The following is a 16,993-nucleotide window of genomic DNA, read 5'->3' as shown; positions in this document are numbered from 1 at the left end:
ATAACTAAATAAAAACAAAGAAAAACTTTTTTAACCTGTCTACTATTAGTGAAGGCTATGAATGCCACTAATAAAGGACTCAAAAATGTCTAAAGGATAATACAAATACTGAATAAATTTACTTTACTTTTCGAACTTATTAACTAGAGACCTAATCTATTTCTGACTGATTACTTATCGGCGTTTTCAACCAGAGCAATAATAAGCAACGATTGGAAGTTGGAAGAAAAATATTTTTAACAAAAAATTTAACCGACTTTAATAAATAAATTAGATTTTTAACACAAAAAAAACATTTTAAAATAAAATATGTACATAATAATCGCTGTAATAACTAAATAAAAATAAAGTAAAACTTTTTTAACCTATCTGCTATTAGTGAGGGCTATGAATGCCAGTAATAAAGGACTTAAAAATGTCTAAAAGATAATACAAATACTGAATAAATTTACTTTACTTTTCGAACTTATTAACTAGAGACCTAATCTATTTCTGACTGATTACTTATCGGCGTTTTCAACCAGAGCAATAATAAGCAACGATTGTAAGTTGGAAGAAAAATAATTCTAACAAAAAAATTTAACCGACTTTAATAAATAAATTAGATTTTTAACACAAAAAAAACATTTTAAAATAAAATATGTACAAAATAATCGCTATAATAACTAAATAAAAAAAAAGAAAAACTTTCTTTAACCTATCTACTATTAGTGAGGGCTATGAATGCCACTAATAAAGGACTCAAAAATGTCTAAAGGAAAACGCAAATACTAAATAAATTTCTACAAGTAATATAACTGCATTTAATATATCACAAAAAAACAACAAGTTTTATAAGAACTCTCTAAAAAATTTCTAAATACATAAAAAAATCAGACGCATCTTTGGTCTGGTTTTCTTCTGGAGGAAGGTAACGGTTCCCTATATTGCTGACTACTTCTCAGTATATTCATAGCCATTTTGCTGTAGGAGTCTTGATATTCGGTACTACCCGTTCTGTGAGCAAACCATTCATCTGCCAATGTCGGAGCTAGAATGCAAATGAAGTATGAGTTATAAAAGATAATATTAATAGGAAAAAATACTCATAAATATGTATTAGCTGATGAAATATATTAAAATATAAACATATAAGATTCTACAGTTAAAACAGTAATTAAATAAAATTTTAATATAGGTGATAAATATATACTAGTCCGTAAAAACAGTGAGCCAAACAGAGAATGTGGGTGTACATGTGATTACTAATAAGATCATTCCGCGCGGAGATAGAGAAATAAACAAATAAACATCTCGACACCCACGCGAACAATGAAACAATGCAGATTACCACTGATTAAATTAGTTGGCAAAAGCAATAATACTTCTAAGCTAAAACTCTGAGGAAAAAGTTACCCCAAGCTTTTTAATACCCAAAAAAGTAAAGAAAGGCAAATATTAAATATGTTAGCAACTATTGTTAGTTGGGCCCAGCCGATAAATATTCGGTAAACGGCAAGCATTTCTCTTTTGACGCTGACACTAGTACGATTTCTAGTGTTACTAGATTGTTTGTATTTAGTACTTGGTATTATTATATTATCTTTTGTAGTACTATTTGTCCTTTGCTTCAAAATAGGCCTCAGTTTAGGCGATTACCTCTTCAATCGATGAAAATTTCTACCGAGCGAGCATTTTCTGAGATCTGAGAAGAGGAAATAGTCTCTGGTGGCTAGATTTGGAAAATAAGGTAGATAAGGACGCAATTCGAAGCACAATTCATGGATGTTTGCCATCGCCTTCACTGACTTGTGACACGGTGCATTGTCTTGGTGAAGCAATGCTTCCTTTTTCTTCAAATGCGTCCGTTTTTCGGAGATCTCGTCCTTCAAAGAATCCAATAACCTTATGTAATAGTGGCTGTTAAAGGTTCTTCCTTTTTCAAGGTAGTCAAAAAAATTACTCCGTGCGCATCTCAAAATACAGACGCCATAACCTTGCCAGCCGACTATTAAATTTTCCCACGCTTTGGAGCGGTTTCATCGTGTGCAGTCCTCTCAGATGACTGTTGATTGACTCCTGTTTCTTACGCTTAATCATCTTCAAACACTGCTCCGAATCATCAACTCGTCGTTGTTTTTGGTCAATAGTGAGCTCACGCGGTACCCACCTTGCACAGAGCTTTCTCATACCCAAATATTCTTGAATGATATGATGTACAGGTTCAGTTGATATTTTTAGTGTCTGCTATTTCATTCAATTTCAATTTACGGTCATTCAAAATCATTTTGTGGATTTTTTTAAGGTTTTCGTCACTAACAACCCCTTTCGGGCGTCCACTGCGTTCACCGTCTTCGGTGCTCATTTCATCATATCTAAACTTAGCATACCCATCCTTGATGGTTAATTTTCCTGGGGTAGTGTCCGAAATCTCGGCATCGAGCCAAGTTTTTGCTTCAACATTATTTTTTAAAAATTGTAAAAGCAATATTTTATCAAAAAACAAAATTCTTTTTTATCCATTTTTTTTACAATAACAAAAGTTGCTTCACTCAAAATGCCATAATTCACAAACTAATGATCCGACAACTGTTAAATTTATACACGCATCTTTTGAGGGTTAGGACTAACATATAGATTTAATTCTAGTAGCGCCATCTATGTGTCAGGCCAGGGACTAATTGATCTGTTACTTCTAATATAAGGTAATATTGGAATATAACTGTACTTACAGTTAAAATACTGACGGCTAAATGTATAAGTAATTAGATGAGTAGTAAATCTGATGACAATGGTAGGCAATAACAATCCAAGTGGACTGCACACGATGAACCCACTCCAAAGCCTGGGAAAATGCAACAGTCGGTTGGCAAAGTTATGGCGTCTATATTTTGGGATACGCGTAGAATAATTTTCATTGACTACCTTGTAATAGGAAGGATTATCAACAACGACTATTACATAGCGTTATTGGACCATTTGAAGGACGAAATCGCAAGGTTATGGCGTCTGTATTTTGGGATGCGCATGGAATAATTTTCATTAAATACCTTGAAAAAGGAAGGACCACAGCGACTATTACATAAGATTTATATTTGAAGGACGAAATCGCAGAAAAACGGTCGCATTTGATGAAAAAGGAAGTTCTGCTTCACCAAGACAATGCACAGTGTCACAAGTCAGTGAATACGACGGCAAAAATCCATGAATTGGGCTTCGAATTACTTCCTCATCCACCGCATTCTCCAGATCTAGCCCCCAGCAACTACTTCCTGTTCTCAGATCTCAAAAGAATGCTCGCTGGGAAGAAATTTTCATCGGATGAAAAGGTGATCGTCTAAACTGAGACTTATTTTGAAGCAAAGGACAAATCGTACTACAAAAATGCTATCGAAAGGTTGGAGGGTCTCTATAATCAGTATATCACCCTTAAAGGGAATTATGTTGAATAAAAAAAACTAATTTTGGCAAAAAAATGTGTTTTACTATGGTATTCAGAGGACTTTTCAATTGACCTGTTATCTATCGTAATAATCACCTATCCGTGTTATATTTCAAATAGTGTTAATTTCATACTTATAATTGGAAATTGGTTGATCAGATACATTTTCACTACATTTTCAGAACTAACATATCACCCAACCACCTTGACATCAATATTTCGTACACTTATTTGTTTTATTTATTTGCCCAATAATTTAGAAATGAGATGTTTGCTCCTTCCACATTCATCACACGCCTCCATCAAATTGTAAACTTTCGCCAATCCATTAAACATAGCACAGTGCCCCCAATCATGCAAAGATAGCATTAAAAGACTAAGTAAATTGTGGATGTGCATTGATGGATGTTCTTAAAAATAATTATTTACACAATATTTCATAACAAAGCCTCTAATTAACAAACACATACACACAAACGTTGTGTAATATGAAAGTTCAATAAATAACAAAACCAAAACTTCTAAAGTTCGCAAAGCACCATCGATATTTCAAAAATAATAGGCATCCGATCACGGCTTTAACACGTTTAATATTTCGAAATCGTATATTCTTTTTGTGTTTCGTCAAAATTAATTAATAAAGCTCCTAGTACATTTATGAAGCTGTATATTATTGTTGGACCTGTTAACATAAGCAAAATTATTATGGGGAATTTCCTGGAAATGTGTTACTGTCTTAATATTTCCCGATAAACGTCGTCAATAGTCCGCGATAAATCGTCATAATGTTTTTTTCGCGGGAATTATTTATTTATAATTGTTAAAAAACTTTCGGAAAATTCCCGCCGAACATCAGGCTTGACTTATTGGTGGATTTCTTTTGTTAGTCGTCTATTTTTAAATTATGCCTAGCATTTAGAGATTTGAAAAAGGTATCTAACAGAATGAAAAGAGAAATATCATGGATTATACTGGAGCAAAGCGAAGTAAGTAATAAAATAATGAAATGTCGTTGAGTGAAAGGTAATCCAAGAAATATACAGGACAAACACAAATCCTGTCCCCAGCCTTATTTAACTTCTTTATTTCAGATCTGCCGAGAAAAGAGCACATTGACGTCGCGTTTTACTGTAACGACACTGCTTTCTTTACGGCCGCCAGGTTCGATGTTACAATTCATGAACGTTTACAGAAGCAGCTAGATCATGCAGTGAAGTGGGCATCATTTTCCATAAGAAGCTTTACGCACTGCACGTCTCGCAGCTTAAGATCGACACCGCAATAATTCCATGGCTAGATAACGTCACGTACCTAGGTCTCCACTTCGACCGACGATTCGCTTGGCATTCCCAAATCCAGAAAGCAATCCAGAAATGTTAGGGGTAGCAAACCTGCTATCTTCTCTGATCTGCCCTTCTAGCAGACTTCCCATCCCCATCAAATGATTATTTTACAAGATGCTAATTCGGTCCCTACTCCTGTACGGATCTAATGTCTACTTCAAGTTTGTTACAGCCAACCAGGTCAAACGGCTTCAAGTTTTCCAAAATAAGCTCCTCAGAAGAATATTAAAAACTCCATGATTTGTCAGAAATAATCAAATTCATAGGGAAACTGACACTCCCGAAATCAAGCAGTTCATATCTCAATCATTCCACAAACATCAACTCAGCCCAAGTTATTCTGATAACGCGCTTGTTCGCGAGCTGGTCGACATGCTGGGAGATTTTTCCAGGTTGAAACGACCTCATCCATCGCTACAATCATAACTTTTGTCTCCATACGACAGGTTCGTCCGGGTCCTCGTGCCCTATAACGGCTGCCCGATCAACGGGTGCTATATCCCCAAATATAATGCAGATAACAAATACTATAACTAAAAACAATATGAACTTAAGCTGGATTAAGGCAGTATATAGGGTCAATATTGTAGCTAATGATATACTGGGAGTAAGTGATAGTCCAGATCACCTACAGAGAAAACGAAATGCAATAGAATACAAAATATTGAACAAAAATAAAACGAAAGTTATAGTAATCAAGAAAAAATAAATATAAAATTGAACGAGTAAAGACAGAACAAGTAAATATATTCAGTTAAAATAATTCGAAAATAGGAATATGAAATTAATGCCAGAATTGGAAAAGTTATGAATTTTTACTTAAGAATTAGAAATATTTCAAGTAATATCTAAACCAATACAACATTCGACTGCGAGACATAAGGGAGACGATGTCAAAAAGGGAGAAAATATAATACAAGCAACGGAAATGAAATATATCACAAGAGTGATATGTCAAAAGAGTGACGATGATGGATAGGATCAGAAACACTGAAATAAAAAATCAACATAGATTAGAAGAATACATTGAAAGGATATAGTTTAATTAATAAAGATAGTTACATCGCATGGAAGAAATACCAAAGGTTAATAGAGCAGAGGAACCTAGATTGAACATATAGGTGAAATACTGCAGAAAAAAAATAGAAAAAATCTTGCAGAAGCAAAAAAGAATGGACCGAATTTCTACAGGGAAAAGGAAATATCAGACATCAAATATAACAGACCTACATCTACATCACGTGGTGGTACCAAAGGTGTTTATCAATTAAACTAAAATAGTTGGAATGATCTAGAGCAACCAAGGATATTGAAATTGAAATGTTTGCCGATCGATTTTGATAAATGAGATAATAAGGCTTGGTCTATTTTATATGTTATCATCCAAATATACCAGAAATTACAGAATGATAGCAAAATATCGAACGGTGTATACATCAGTTATTTGATGAAACATATATAAATGAATTAGCTTTGAACAAACTCAGAACGAAATTACTTTTTGACCTAATGTTACGCTTCTATATAATCACATTAAACTTAAATTCATAGAGATTTTCTCAGGTAATAGAGGCATTAGAGTTTGACTATAGAGCATTAGAAGTTGGCTAAGAATAATACAATTAAAAATATAACGGTGAAATCATAATTAAAATTCAGTAAATTTAGATCAAAATAAAGAAAAGCAAATGGCAATGAAAAATGAAGAAAAGAGCCGACATTCAAAGAGAGCCGAAATTTTGCATGCAAAAATCATTACAAAAATAAAAAATAATTACAATATTACGGACAGAAATAAAAACTGAAACAAAACCCTGTAGAATAAAGATTGCAACAACAATTGTTTAGACTAGACAAGACATGTGCAGACTTTTTCCTATAATTGACACATAATATCGGTCTGATTTAGTTTAAAATCACAGTTAGTTAAGAGTTTTAGAGAAAAATATTCACTTATAGTACATTTAATAATCTAAACAGAAAATAAACTACCACTTACTTCTTGTAAACGAAACAGGTTCGCAAATATCAACAAACGGTTTTTGTATTTCTGAATATCGGAAACGAGTCGGGTCTCTGTATCCCATTCCCAAGCCAATGGTTTCACTTTTTACAGGAATCCCCACCGGTGAATCGATAGCTGCTTTCAGTTTACGGTACTGAACCAAATTCAAACCTGTAAACACACTACATTAATATTTAGATGGTATAAAACTATTAAGGCATTATTAACACTTAATTTCTATTTACCAATTTAAATCCTACTCGCCCTATAATCCTATTAAATATTATATTTAAATAAAATATTTTTAACAAAAAAATTGAACCGGCTTCAAAAAATAAATAAGGAACTGACAACAATCAAATTTAGAGTGTTAACACAAAAAAAAATTAAATAAAATATGTACCTAATAATCGTTGAGATAACCAAATTAAAATAAATAAAAACCTTATTTGACCTATTTAATAGACGTATTTTATGTTCTACTATATACACATAATTTAGCTTAATACCTACATAAACCTATTTATCTTTTTACAATATTATTTTAACTACTACCAACTGTCAGTTTGAAGTCGGTGCCGACCAACAAATCAAGTTTGTTCTGTTCATAATTTGATTTTAAGAACCCAACCGAACCCAAACGGTTACATTAATTTAGATTTGTATTGTTGGTAATTTAGTTTGTCACAAAATTATATTATTATTTTTGCATTGTTTAGGTTCGGCACCGACTTTGGAGTGACCAGTTGGTAGTAGTTATTAAACTAAATTATGTGTATATAGTAGAATATAAAATAGTCGTAGAAGAGAGGATAAATAAGATTTTTGTTTACTTTTATTTAGTGATTACAACGACTATTATGTACGTATTTCATTTTTAAAAAAATTTTGTGTAAAAAATCTAGGTTTGATTATTTTTTTAATTTTTAGTGGGTTCCTTATTTATTTTTTGTAATCGGTTCAATTTTTTTTAAATATTTTATTCTTCTCTTTTTAGTATTAGATATTTCCTCAATAAATTACGCAGTTATTCTATTTATTATCACAATGGGTAGGCCAAATAAGGGTAAAGCCCGTATGAGGAAAAATAGGTAATAAAGCAATAATGGGGTCCGCTACCTAGCCTAGGTGGTTTGGCAAATCTAACGTAATATAACTAAACTAGAGAAACAAAAAGTTATTATCCGATTGTGAACTAAACGCTTTAACAATTACACAGTAGAAGCAATTACCTACAATATTTCTACGAGGCCTTATATACTACAGATAGTGCCTAAAGAGAAAACTGAATGGCTTTTACACTGAACAGCTTCCGATTTTTCATCATATCAGCTCAGTAATAATATTATTTACATATATCTAATTTTTTCATAAAACAATATGTGAAAACTTTGTACCTGCGTTTGAAATTTTAACTCTACCCTCGATTTTCCCCCCTTCCTCCCATCAGATTATGAGTTGATTCCAATGAGACCACCTCGGATTTAAATTTCTTTAAAATAAAAAAATAATTTTGAAAATCGGTCCATAATTGACGGCGAACTTATATTAAAAAAATATATACAGCCGAAAACAAAAACCTCTCCTTTTTCGAAATCAGTTAATAAATACGTGTTAGGGCGGAATCATAGACTGACAATGTTTACGCAACTCTCAGCAACACTGGAGGTCCAAGTTACGATCTTGTTAGGTATTAACTAAACCTCTCCGAAAATTAATCTCCATAGGGTTTCTCGCTGTCATAGTCTCTCTTTCTGTCAAAAGCCCTTTAAATGAGATTTTGAAAATAGTAAACGAAAAATCGGAAAATAAAAAGCAAGTTGCTTGTTTTTTCTGATTCTCTCGAAATAAATTGTTTTATACACATATTTCCAATTCCAGGAAAAGTCCTCTTAGCCCTGGTATGTGTTCCCTCACATATCTTATTATAACCAACACAATCAGTAATTTTTAAAGTAAGGCACTAATCAGCATTCCGCTAAAACTGAAACCTGGTTTAGATATGTGAAAAATACCTTCATAAATAGAATATATCAGGGGATGGACAAACTAGTACATACCTCACTAAAAAGACTGAGAATTATTCCGTGCTTCCTTTCACAGACGCTCTAGTTCAACTAAAGGACAATCATCAGCCAGGATGCATACAGGATTACCCAGGCATACAAATAAATACATGCAAGCTACGTCACGCCATCACCCAACTCTAAATTTATCGGTCCTAAATTATTTCATTTATGCAAAGAAAAAACATTCAAACAGGTTAATAATATTCTAAATAATAGTAAAGAATAGTAATATTGTTCTAATTAAACTTTTTAGTAAGTGATATATAATAATCTTGTCGTGTATTTTTAATGTTTACTTTGATAAGACATAACCTCTGGGAGTCAAGCCACTCCCAAATCTAGGCCTTAGTTCAGCTACTAGATCCAGGCATGAGCTTTTTACAACTATATCAAATAAACTTTAATTAAACCTTTAACTATCATTAGAACTAATACAAAGTTAAAGAAAATATGAGAAAGCAGCTGTATTTACATGAGCTCCATACTCATATATGTCGTCTCAATTTCAGATATCAGTATTAATAGGTTCTCATTTAAGTTAAACGAAATAATATCATTTCTGAAAAAGTATAAAAACATTTTTGTTTTTACCATACCTCTTTTTACATAATCGGTTTCATATATTGTTTTCATTTTTTCATCATCAGTGTCACAGGGATGATCCAGAATATCTCCAACAAGAACAGCCATCTGCAATAGCCGATATAAATACACAAGAATTATTCGGACTTAGTCAGTCAGTAAAACAATAAGTAGTCTACCCGCTTTTTCAAGTTATCCAACTCCTCGTATAGCACTTTCTCTTTCTCCGCCAGTTTCATGTACCTTCCCATCTCTGGTTCGTAGAGATGGAAGTCACAATGGCAGTAAGGCTCCACCAGCTTCGCGACATAACAATTGTTTGGTTTCGTTTTAATAGGAGGCTGAGAAGGTCTACAAAAGATAAATTCAACGTTGCTAAAATCATTTTTACTATTATTTCAAAGTTTATTTATATATGGCGTCAAGATGTAATGTATTGCCTACCGCAATTTGTAAATTCGTTTCAGAATCAGACATTTTCCTTCTCATTTAATTCTAGCTAAAAAAAGACATAATGCAATCTGATAAGTTCGAAAGTAAAACCGAACTAGCCTGCCAAAGTTGACCGGTTGTCAAAACGTACGCAAAATTCTTCAAAATATTACATTTTAGTATTTTGCAGTTGCACTGAATATTAGTACGGGCACGGACTCTAAAATATCTCAAAACATAAAAAGCATTATAACCTTAAATTCACCAAAAGGAAACCGTCTTTATGCGAAACGGGTGATGAATCAAGATCAGTTTGATGTTAGTTGTATCGGAATTGAAATATACGAAATGTATAAAAACAGTAAGTAGTTTCTTCAATCGAAACATAATTTAACACAGTTATTTCAGAAAAAAATTGTTAATCTTGAAAGTATCCATAAAAGCTGAAAGACATACAGCTATTTGGGAGATGTTGAACATCCCTTCATACACTGTTGGGTAATATAAGATTTCAGTGATGTAAATATAACGAACAAAGGGGTTTAATAGAACTTCTAGACATTACTTTTAAAAGATTACAATTTTTAAAAACATACAACAAAATCAAGGAAAAATTATTATATCAATTTGAATACTTAGATGAGACGTGGATATTTCAGAATGGTACATTGGGTCAGTCATGGCAAGATGATAATAAATATAGCGTAAAGGCAACAAAAGTTGATGGAAAAAGGTAAACGTGGGAATATCTATGGCTTAAGTTTTATTAGTCATAACATTTATTAATAATTCATTGCAGACATAACTATATGTCATGAAGAACTACTTTATGCTGGAATCAGGAATATAAATGAAATATTTTTATTCCTGGTGCAGAATAATTGTTTCCCTCTAAGTTCAAGGGTAACTACCATGGAGAAACGTACCATATCTTGCTTTTGTAATAGTTTGAAAATAAACTTTTAACTTGGACCATCCATACCATCAGGAACTTGGAGGAACCATCAGTTATTCTTATGAACAATTCATCATATCTTAGGTGGATCTTTACACTGGTGGAGAAAATCTCAACAAGTGCATCAACAGAGGCTGCAATTAAGGAATGGCTTAAAGCATATAAAATAAGTTTTGAAGAAACCATGTTAAAGAATAAACTATTAATTATTAGATAAATATATATGAAACGTTTCATTGCGTTTTTAGATATTTATTTTCTAGAATTAAACCCGAAAGAAGGTAATATATACAGTAGACAGTTCAGATAAATGGCTGAACAATATGGTCACATAGTGTTACGACGCTCTTCGTATCACTATATATTCAATCCCATCGAGTTGATATGGAAGTGCAGCAAATACTTATTATAATAAACATGCTGATCGAAAAGGATATTCCTTCAAGAATTGTTTGGATATGTGGAAGGAAGCATTGTCGAACGTAACACCTTCGGTTTGGATGAACTTGATAAGAGATAAAGAGGAAGTAATTGATAAATTGTAGAATCGTGACCATGTTTTAGACAGATTGGAAATTAACAGTTTAGTGATTGAAGTGGATAGTGACTCGGAAAGTTAAAGTGACTAAAGGAAATTTTCAAGGTATGTGATTTCAGGAGAGTAAAAACAACTAAAGGTATGCACATAATTAATAGAATAAAACTGTAGAAAATGGTATTGTAGAGCGTACAAGATTTGTGGATTGTAAAAAAAACGCAGTGGACGCCCAAAAGAGCTTGTTACCGACGAAAACATTTAAAAAATTCACAAAATGATTTTGAATGAAATAGACACTCTAGAGCTATCAACTAAACGTGTACATCAAATCATTCACGAATATTTGGGTGCGAGAAAGCTCTGTACAAAGAGGGTGTTGCACGAGTTCACTTTTGACCAAAAACAACGACGAGTTGATGATTCGGAACTGTGTTTGAACATGATCAAACATAATAAACCCGAGTTTTGCGTCGATATGTGACAATGGATGAAACATGGCCCATCATTTCACTCCGAAGTCCAATCGACAGTCATCTGAGTGGACTGCACACGATGAACCCGCTCCAAAGCGTGGGAAAACGGAACAGTCAGCTAGCAAGATTACGGCGACTGTATTTTAGGATGCGCATGGAATAATTTTCGTGAACTACCTTGAAAAAGGAAGGACCATCATCAACTATTACATAGCGTTATTGAACCGTTTGAAGAACGAAATCGCCACATTTGCAAGAAAAAGCATTTGAAGAAAAAGTGATACTTCCACAAGACAATGCACCGTGCCAAAAATCCATGAATTGGGCTTCGAATTGCTTCTTCATCCACCGTATTCTCCAGATCTGACGCCAGCGACTGTTTTCTGCTCTCAGATCTCAAAAGAATGCTCGCTGGGAAGAAATTTTCGTCAAATGAAGAGGTGATCGACGAAACTGAGGCCTGTTTCAAAGCAAGGACAAATCGTACTACAAAAATGGTATCGAAAAGTTGAAGGATCGCTTGAAGGGAATTATGTTGAACAAAAGAACATTAATTTTGCCAAAAAAATGTGTTTTACTATGGTAGGCCGGGGACTTTTCAATTGACCTGTTATATATGGACCTATAAATAAATTTTAAAGGATTATTGTAAATCTGAAGTTACTGTGTATCAAATCGTATGGGGTACAATATTGACGCCGAAGACAAAAAGCACTCTGTGCCGAAGATTAAAAGGCATTGAAACGCAAGAAGTATATGCAGAATTGTTGGCGGTTGCACAAGAAACCACTTTCAATAGCTTTAAGAACATTGCTATAATCGAAAACCTTGGGTATGCCGTATACATTGAAGCCACGAGACATTAAAATGCATTGTAAATATGTGAAATAGTACCTCAACGGCAAAATTGGAAAGGTTTTTTACTCCGTAATGTTACTGGTATATAAAAACTGGATCCATTACGTTAATTCGAAGTGGAAGAAATTAAGAGGGCCACCTGGTCATGCATCAACATTAAAGGCAAAGCCGAATATCCATGGCTCCAAGCTAATGCTCTGTATTTGATAGTATATATTTGCTAAAACTTAATATATCCTTCAATGGGGATCGCCATCGACCACAATTAATGTATTTGAGCCCACTACTGCGTCAAAAATGGCCTGAATTCGAACAAAGACACAACAATATCATTTTTCAGTATGTCATCACTTGACTATCCCACCCGCTGTATTTTGCAGACCTTGCTCCTTCTGATTATTACTTGTTTCGGCATATAAGTCATCACTTGTATGAAAATACCAAAAAAATTAGTTGATTTGTGGACAGCATCAAAAGATACATTGTTCTATCGAGATGAAAATAAATTGCCTGAAAGATGGGAAGAAGTAGTAACTGCCAATGGACAATATTTTGAATAAATTACATTATGCCGATTTTTCACTATAAATCTTCAAATTAAAAACAAATCCTGTAAGACTAATTTATAGGATTATATATTATATAAATTAAATACTCTTACCTTGGTACCAAAGGTTTCTGATAAGGCCACTGATAATTTTCTTTATTCGTCGTAAGAAAGGTATCCATTGTTTCAACAAAAATAACTTCACTGTCCCGTTAAAATTTCTTTACCAACAATTTTGATAAGTCGCTTCTGTTATTTCAGCTCGCCAACAGCTTCACTTGGTGCGTATTTTCCTTTTCATGTCCCCTTGAAATAAGCTACTTTCCTTAACCTTCCTCCAAATCAACTTTATTAAAAGTCTTAAACATAGGTATATAAAAAAATTTTGAACGAGTCTTGTCAAGGCATTCCATACGTTCATTTTGACTGACATTTCTGACACTTTGTCTTACGTACCTTTATTCATAATTTTAGAAGGTAATATAATAAATACCATAAAATAATAATTGTAAATACAAAATCAAAGGTCTGGTTCTAAAAGACATTCAGTTTCCTTTAGCTTCCGAATAGAAATTATAAAATGTGATTTAGAAAACGAAAACCGTTAATTTACTTAAAAAAAAGCTATTTTATTTACATTATACACTGAATGCAAGAACAGATAAAAATCATTTCTACATCTATTTTTATATATCCCACTCGTTCATGTGGCCTTTCAGATGGTGCAGTCCAGAAAATACCACAGAGATGGACGTGGTAGTTGTTCCATCTAGAATCTTATAGTACCAATAAAATTATGCTTTGAAAATCCTCCAGTTTTTGTAACTCCAAATTATTACATTCAGCCTTTGGTGATCGTTTATCCTGAATTACCAGTTTCTGTTCAAATTACAGTAGACTATGTTAACTCACAGCATCTTCATACCACCCTTGATGACCTCACCCCTTGAACTGGGATGAATTTGTGGTGACTCCATGGACTAAGCGACATATGCTGAGATAAAATATTATTCAGAATTTTAGATAAATTAAGTGTTGCGTATAATTTTGCTAATTAATCAATCAATATATCAATCACTAATTAGTTAAAACAGATTCCTGGTACCTTTAAATAACGTTTAAACCATATTACTACTACATAGTCTATCCAAAGTTGCTGTGAATATACCTTATCAATATATTTAATGTATTGCTTGCCGAAATTTGTAAATTCATTTTAGAATCAGACATTTTCCTTCTCATTTTATTCTAGCTAAAAAGAGATACAATGTTGGCTGATATGTTCGAACACGTAAACGAATCACCTTGTCAAAGCCGTCCGCTTGTCAAACTTATGCAGAATTCTTCAAAATAATAGTGATAAGAGGTTACAAACCGACAAACGTTACGTCTTAACGTTAAAGTATCGAAGAGATCTAAAGGAACCTCCAGATATTGCTTTTAAAAGAATACAATTTTTAAAAGCATATATTGATTAGGTTTTATTAGTCATAACATTTATTAATAATTCATTGCATATATATATATATATATATATATATATATATATATATATATATATATATATATATATTGTGCTTCAGGCTGGAAACTGGAAAGGTTAATATCACCCTCGGTTTGGATTACCTCGATCAGAAACATTGAAGAAGAAATTGAGAAATGATTAGTTAACGATCTTTTGATTTTTGATTTAACTTAAATGATTGATAAGATAATAATGTTTTAAGCCCATTAGATACGTGTGTAGTTGATCAGAATATACATGAGTATTTGTTTAAAATGTTCGAGGAGAGAAAAAATACCAACTGTTTAGCAGCTATGGTAAGTGCATTTCCCAGAATTTAGTGATTAATTTTATCAAAAATAGGGTAAACAGGTAGAAGCAGAAGAAATAATGAATACAGTGATATCAACTTGACATATATGACTTGACAAGGAAGTACTACATAGAAGTAAACAAGAACTAAACGTGAAAAGGTAAATATGCTCTCTAACAGAAGTAAATACATTACTTGGATATACAATTGTTATTTAGGTGCATTAGGCCTTCAGAGGGATCATGGGTGGCATGGAAAAGAGTTGAATGTAAATATAATAAAACAACCCTAATCTATAAATTATTGTAACTCTATAATTAACTGTAGTATAAATTATTGGGTAATATATACATTATAAAGCTGAAATAAAATATATATATTTGATAAAATGTTTGTTTCATTATTTTATTTAAAATAGAATGTTGTTATATGTTAAAGACAAACTGAACTAAAACTGAGTTGATACGGTAACATTGCGACGTTGTGAATAGACTATATATACTTAGTTAGATTTTTTTTTAATTTCGAAGACGCAGATTCATCTTTTTCAATGATACATGTGAAATTTTTTTTTATGATTTTCAATTTAATTTCCAAACATCTCAATTTACTTCTTAAAATATATTATAATTGTACTTTTTTGAAGATTTGAATGTGAGCTGAATCACTGATGATTCCAATATTTAACTTGTATATATATAATATACATATATTATGTAGTTCAATTCAATTATCGATATATACTTTTAAGAAAGAAAGAAATGAAATGAAAAAAACTTACTGTTTAAAGTACATTCGTAACTGTATCTAGTTCATCTTGGTTAAGCAATACTCTTCCGCACGCATAATTGTCTGGTCTTTAGCAATGTAAAGAAAAAACTTTCCTGCCCAGAGGACTGGGAGGTATTCTGGAAAACGATCGTTCCTTAGTCTTTGCATTTAAATAAATCATGTTTGCTTTAAACTTTGTCAAAATAATACAGTAACAACAATTTTTTTTAAAAGTTATTTCAATTATTGACACTGATTTAACTGATTAATCTATTGCATTTTAATTTTGCGTACTTTTGAACTATTAGAACTAAAACTAAAGAATCATGTTATATCAAAAACTACAGTACTACAGTAGACAAGGTGATTACTTCTACTGTTGCGATAATACTTTATGCTTGTGATTGTAATTGTAAATGTCTTTATAGGCAACAGTCAAAAATTCGACTAAAATTCGACTACGAAAGTAATAACCATCCCAGTAACGCCAGTAACCACGGCACACAGGACCGATAAGGCCGGGTGTCTGAGATGGCCTCTAAGTTATTACTGGTGAGTCGATAGGCTTAATGCCGAGAACCATGGTTCGGAGCCCACGTTAAACAGTATCCATCGTTGGTATATCGGAGAATTAAAAAAATAATTATGAAATAATAATAATAAGATATCCTACAAAATTTTAAATAAAAAAAAATTGTCTGAGAAAATTGTTCTTGCTTTTATACCTGCGATACTCTAGTAACTCAGACTCACAGTAAGAACATCATTAGTTATGGAAGATAAATCGAAAAGATGACTTCCCATTCAATATTTCTATATTTTTTGGCCCAACCTGGTAAATAGAAACCATTAATCACATCTAATATATTATTAGATATAAAGATTTTAATTAAAAAAGAACTGTTACTGGAAATAATTCAAATCAAACATGCCAAGAGCGTTCCAGTCACAAATGACATGAAAAGAAACGGACAAAAACAAATGTTTATTTTCGCCCGACCATCCGTTTATATTTTTAACCAAATAATTTTCAGCGTCACGCTCAACGAACATCATTACAATACAGTTCGCCTCTTTGATGCCTGGTGTATTATAAATTTAATACGGAATATAAAACTGTTTTAAGCTGAACGGTTTTGAGCAACATCAAACATCAAAAAAACAGAAGATTGAGGAAAACGA

At 32.5% G+C, this 16,993-nt stretch overlaps 1 protein-coding gene across 1 annotated transcript; it reads right to left on the bottom strand.

The window, feature by feature from the left end:
• Nucleotides 1-775: 775 nt before the first annotated feature.
• LOC143191876 (uncharacterized) lies at nt 776-13,644 on the bottom strand. The gene is made up of 5 exons (XM_076397318.1): nt 13,338-13,644; nt 9,600-9,771; nt 9,435-9,528; nt 6,764-6,940; nt 776-1,030 (listed from the first exon to the last, which is right to left on the bottom strand). The coding sequence occupies exons 1-5, from the start codon at nt 13,403-13,405 to the stop codon at nt 873-875; spliced, it is 669 nt and encodes a 222-aa protein (XP_076253433.1). The 5' UTR covers nt 13,406-13,644; the 3' UTR covers nt 776-872.
• Nucleotides 13,645-16,993: the final 3,349 nt, after the last annotated feature.

Source organism: Rhynchophorus ferrugineus, unplaced genomic scaffold, assembly GCF_030347505.1.
Source record: "Rhynchophorus ferrugineus isolate W39M unplaced genomic scaffold, kcgeb_rfMv2 rfM2, whole genome shotgun sequence".
NCBI lineage: Eukaryota > Metazoa > Arthropoda > Insecta > Coleoptera > Curculionidae > Rhynchophorus > Rhynchophorus ferrugineus.
The sequence above is the reverse complement of the archived record's forward strand: the minus strand, read 5'-3'. Positions and strand labels throughout refer to the sequence as shown.

Coding starts and splice junctions, on each gene's coding strand:
- LOC143191876 (XM_076397318.1), bottom strand. CDS start 13,405: ATGGATACCTTTCTTACGACGAATAAAGAAAATTATCAGTGGCCTTAT. Junction 9,772..13,337: donor CAGAAACCTTTGGTACCAAG/GTAAGAGTATTT, acceptor TATCTTTTGTAG/ACCTTCTCAGCCTCCTATTA. Junction 1,031..6,763: donor ACCTGTTTCGTTTACAAGAA/GTAAGTGGTAGT, acceptor TTTGCATTCTAG/CTCCGACATTGGCAGATGAA.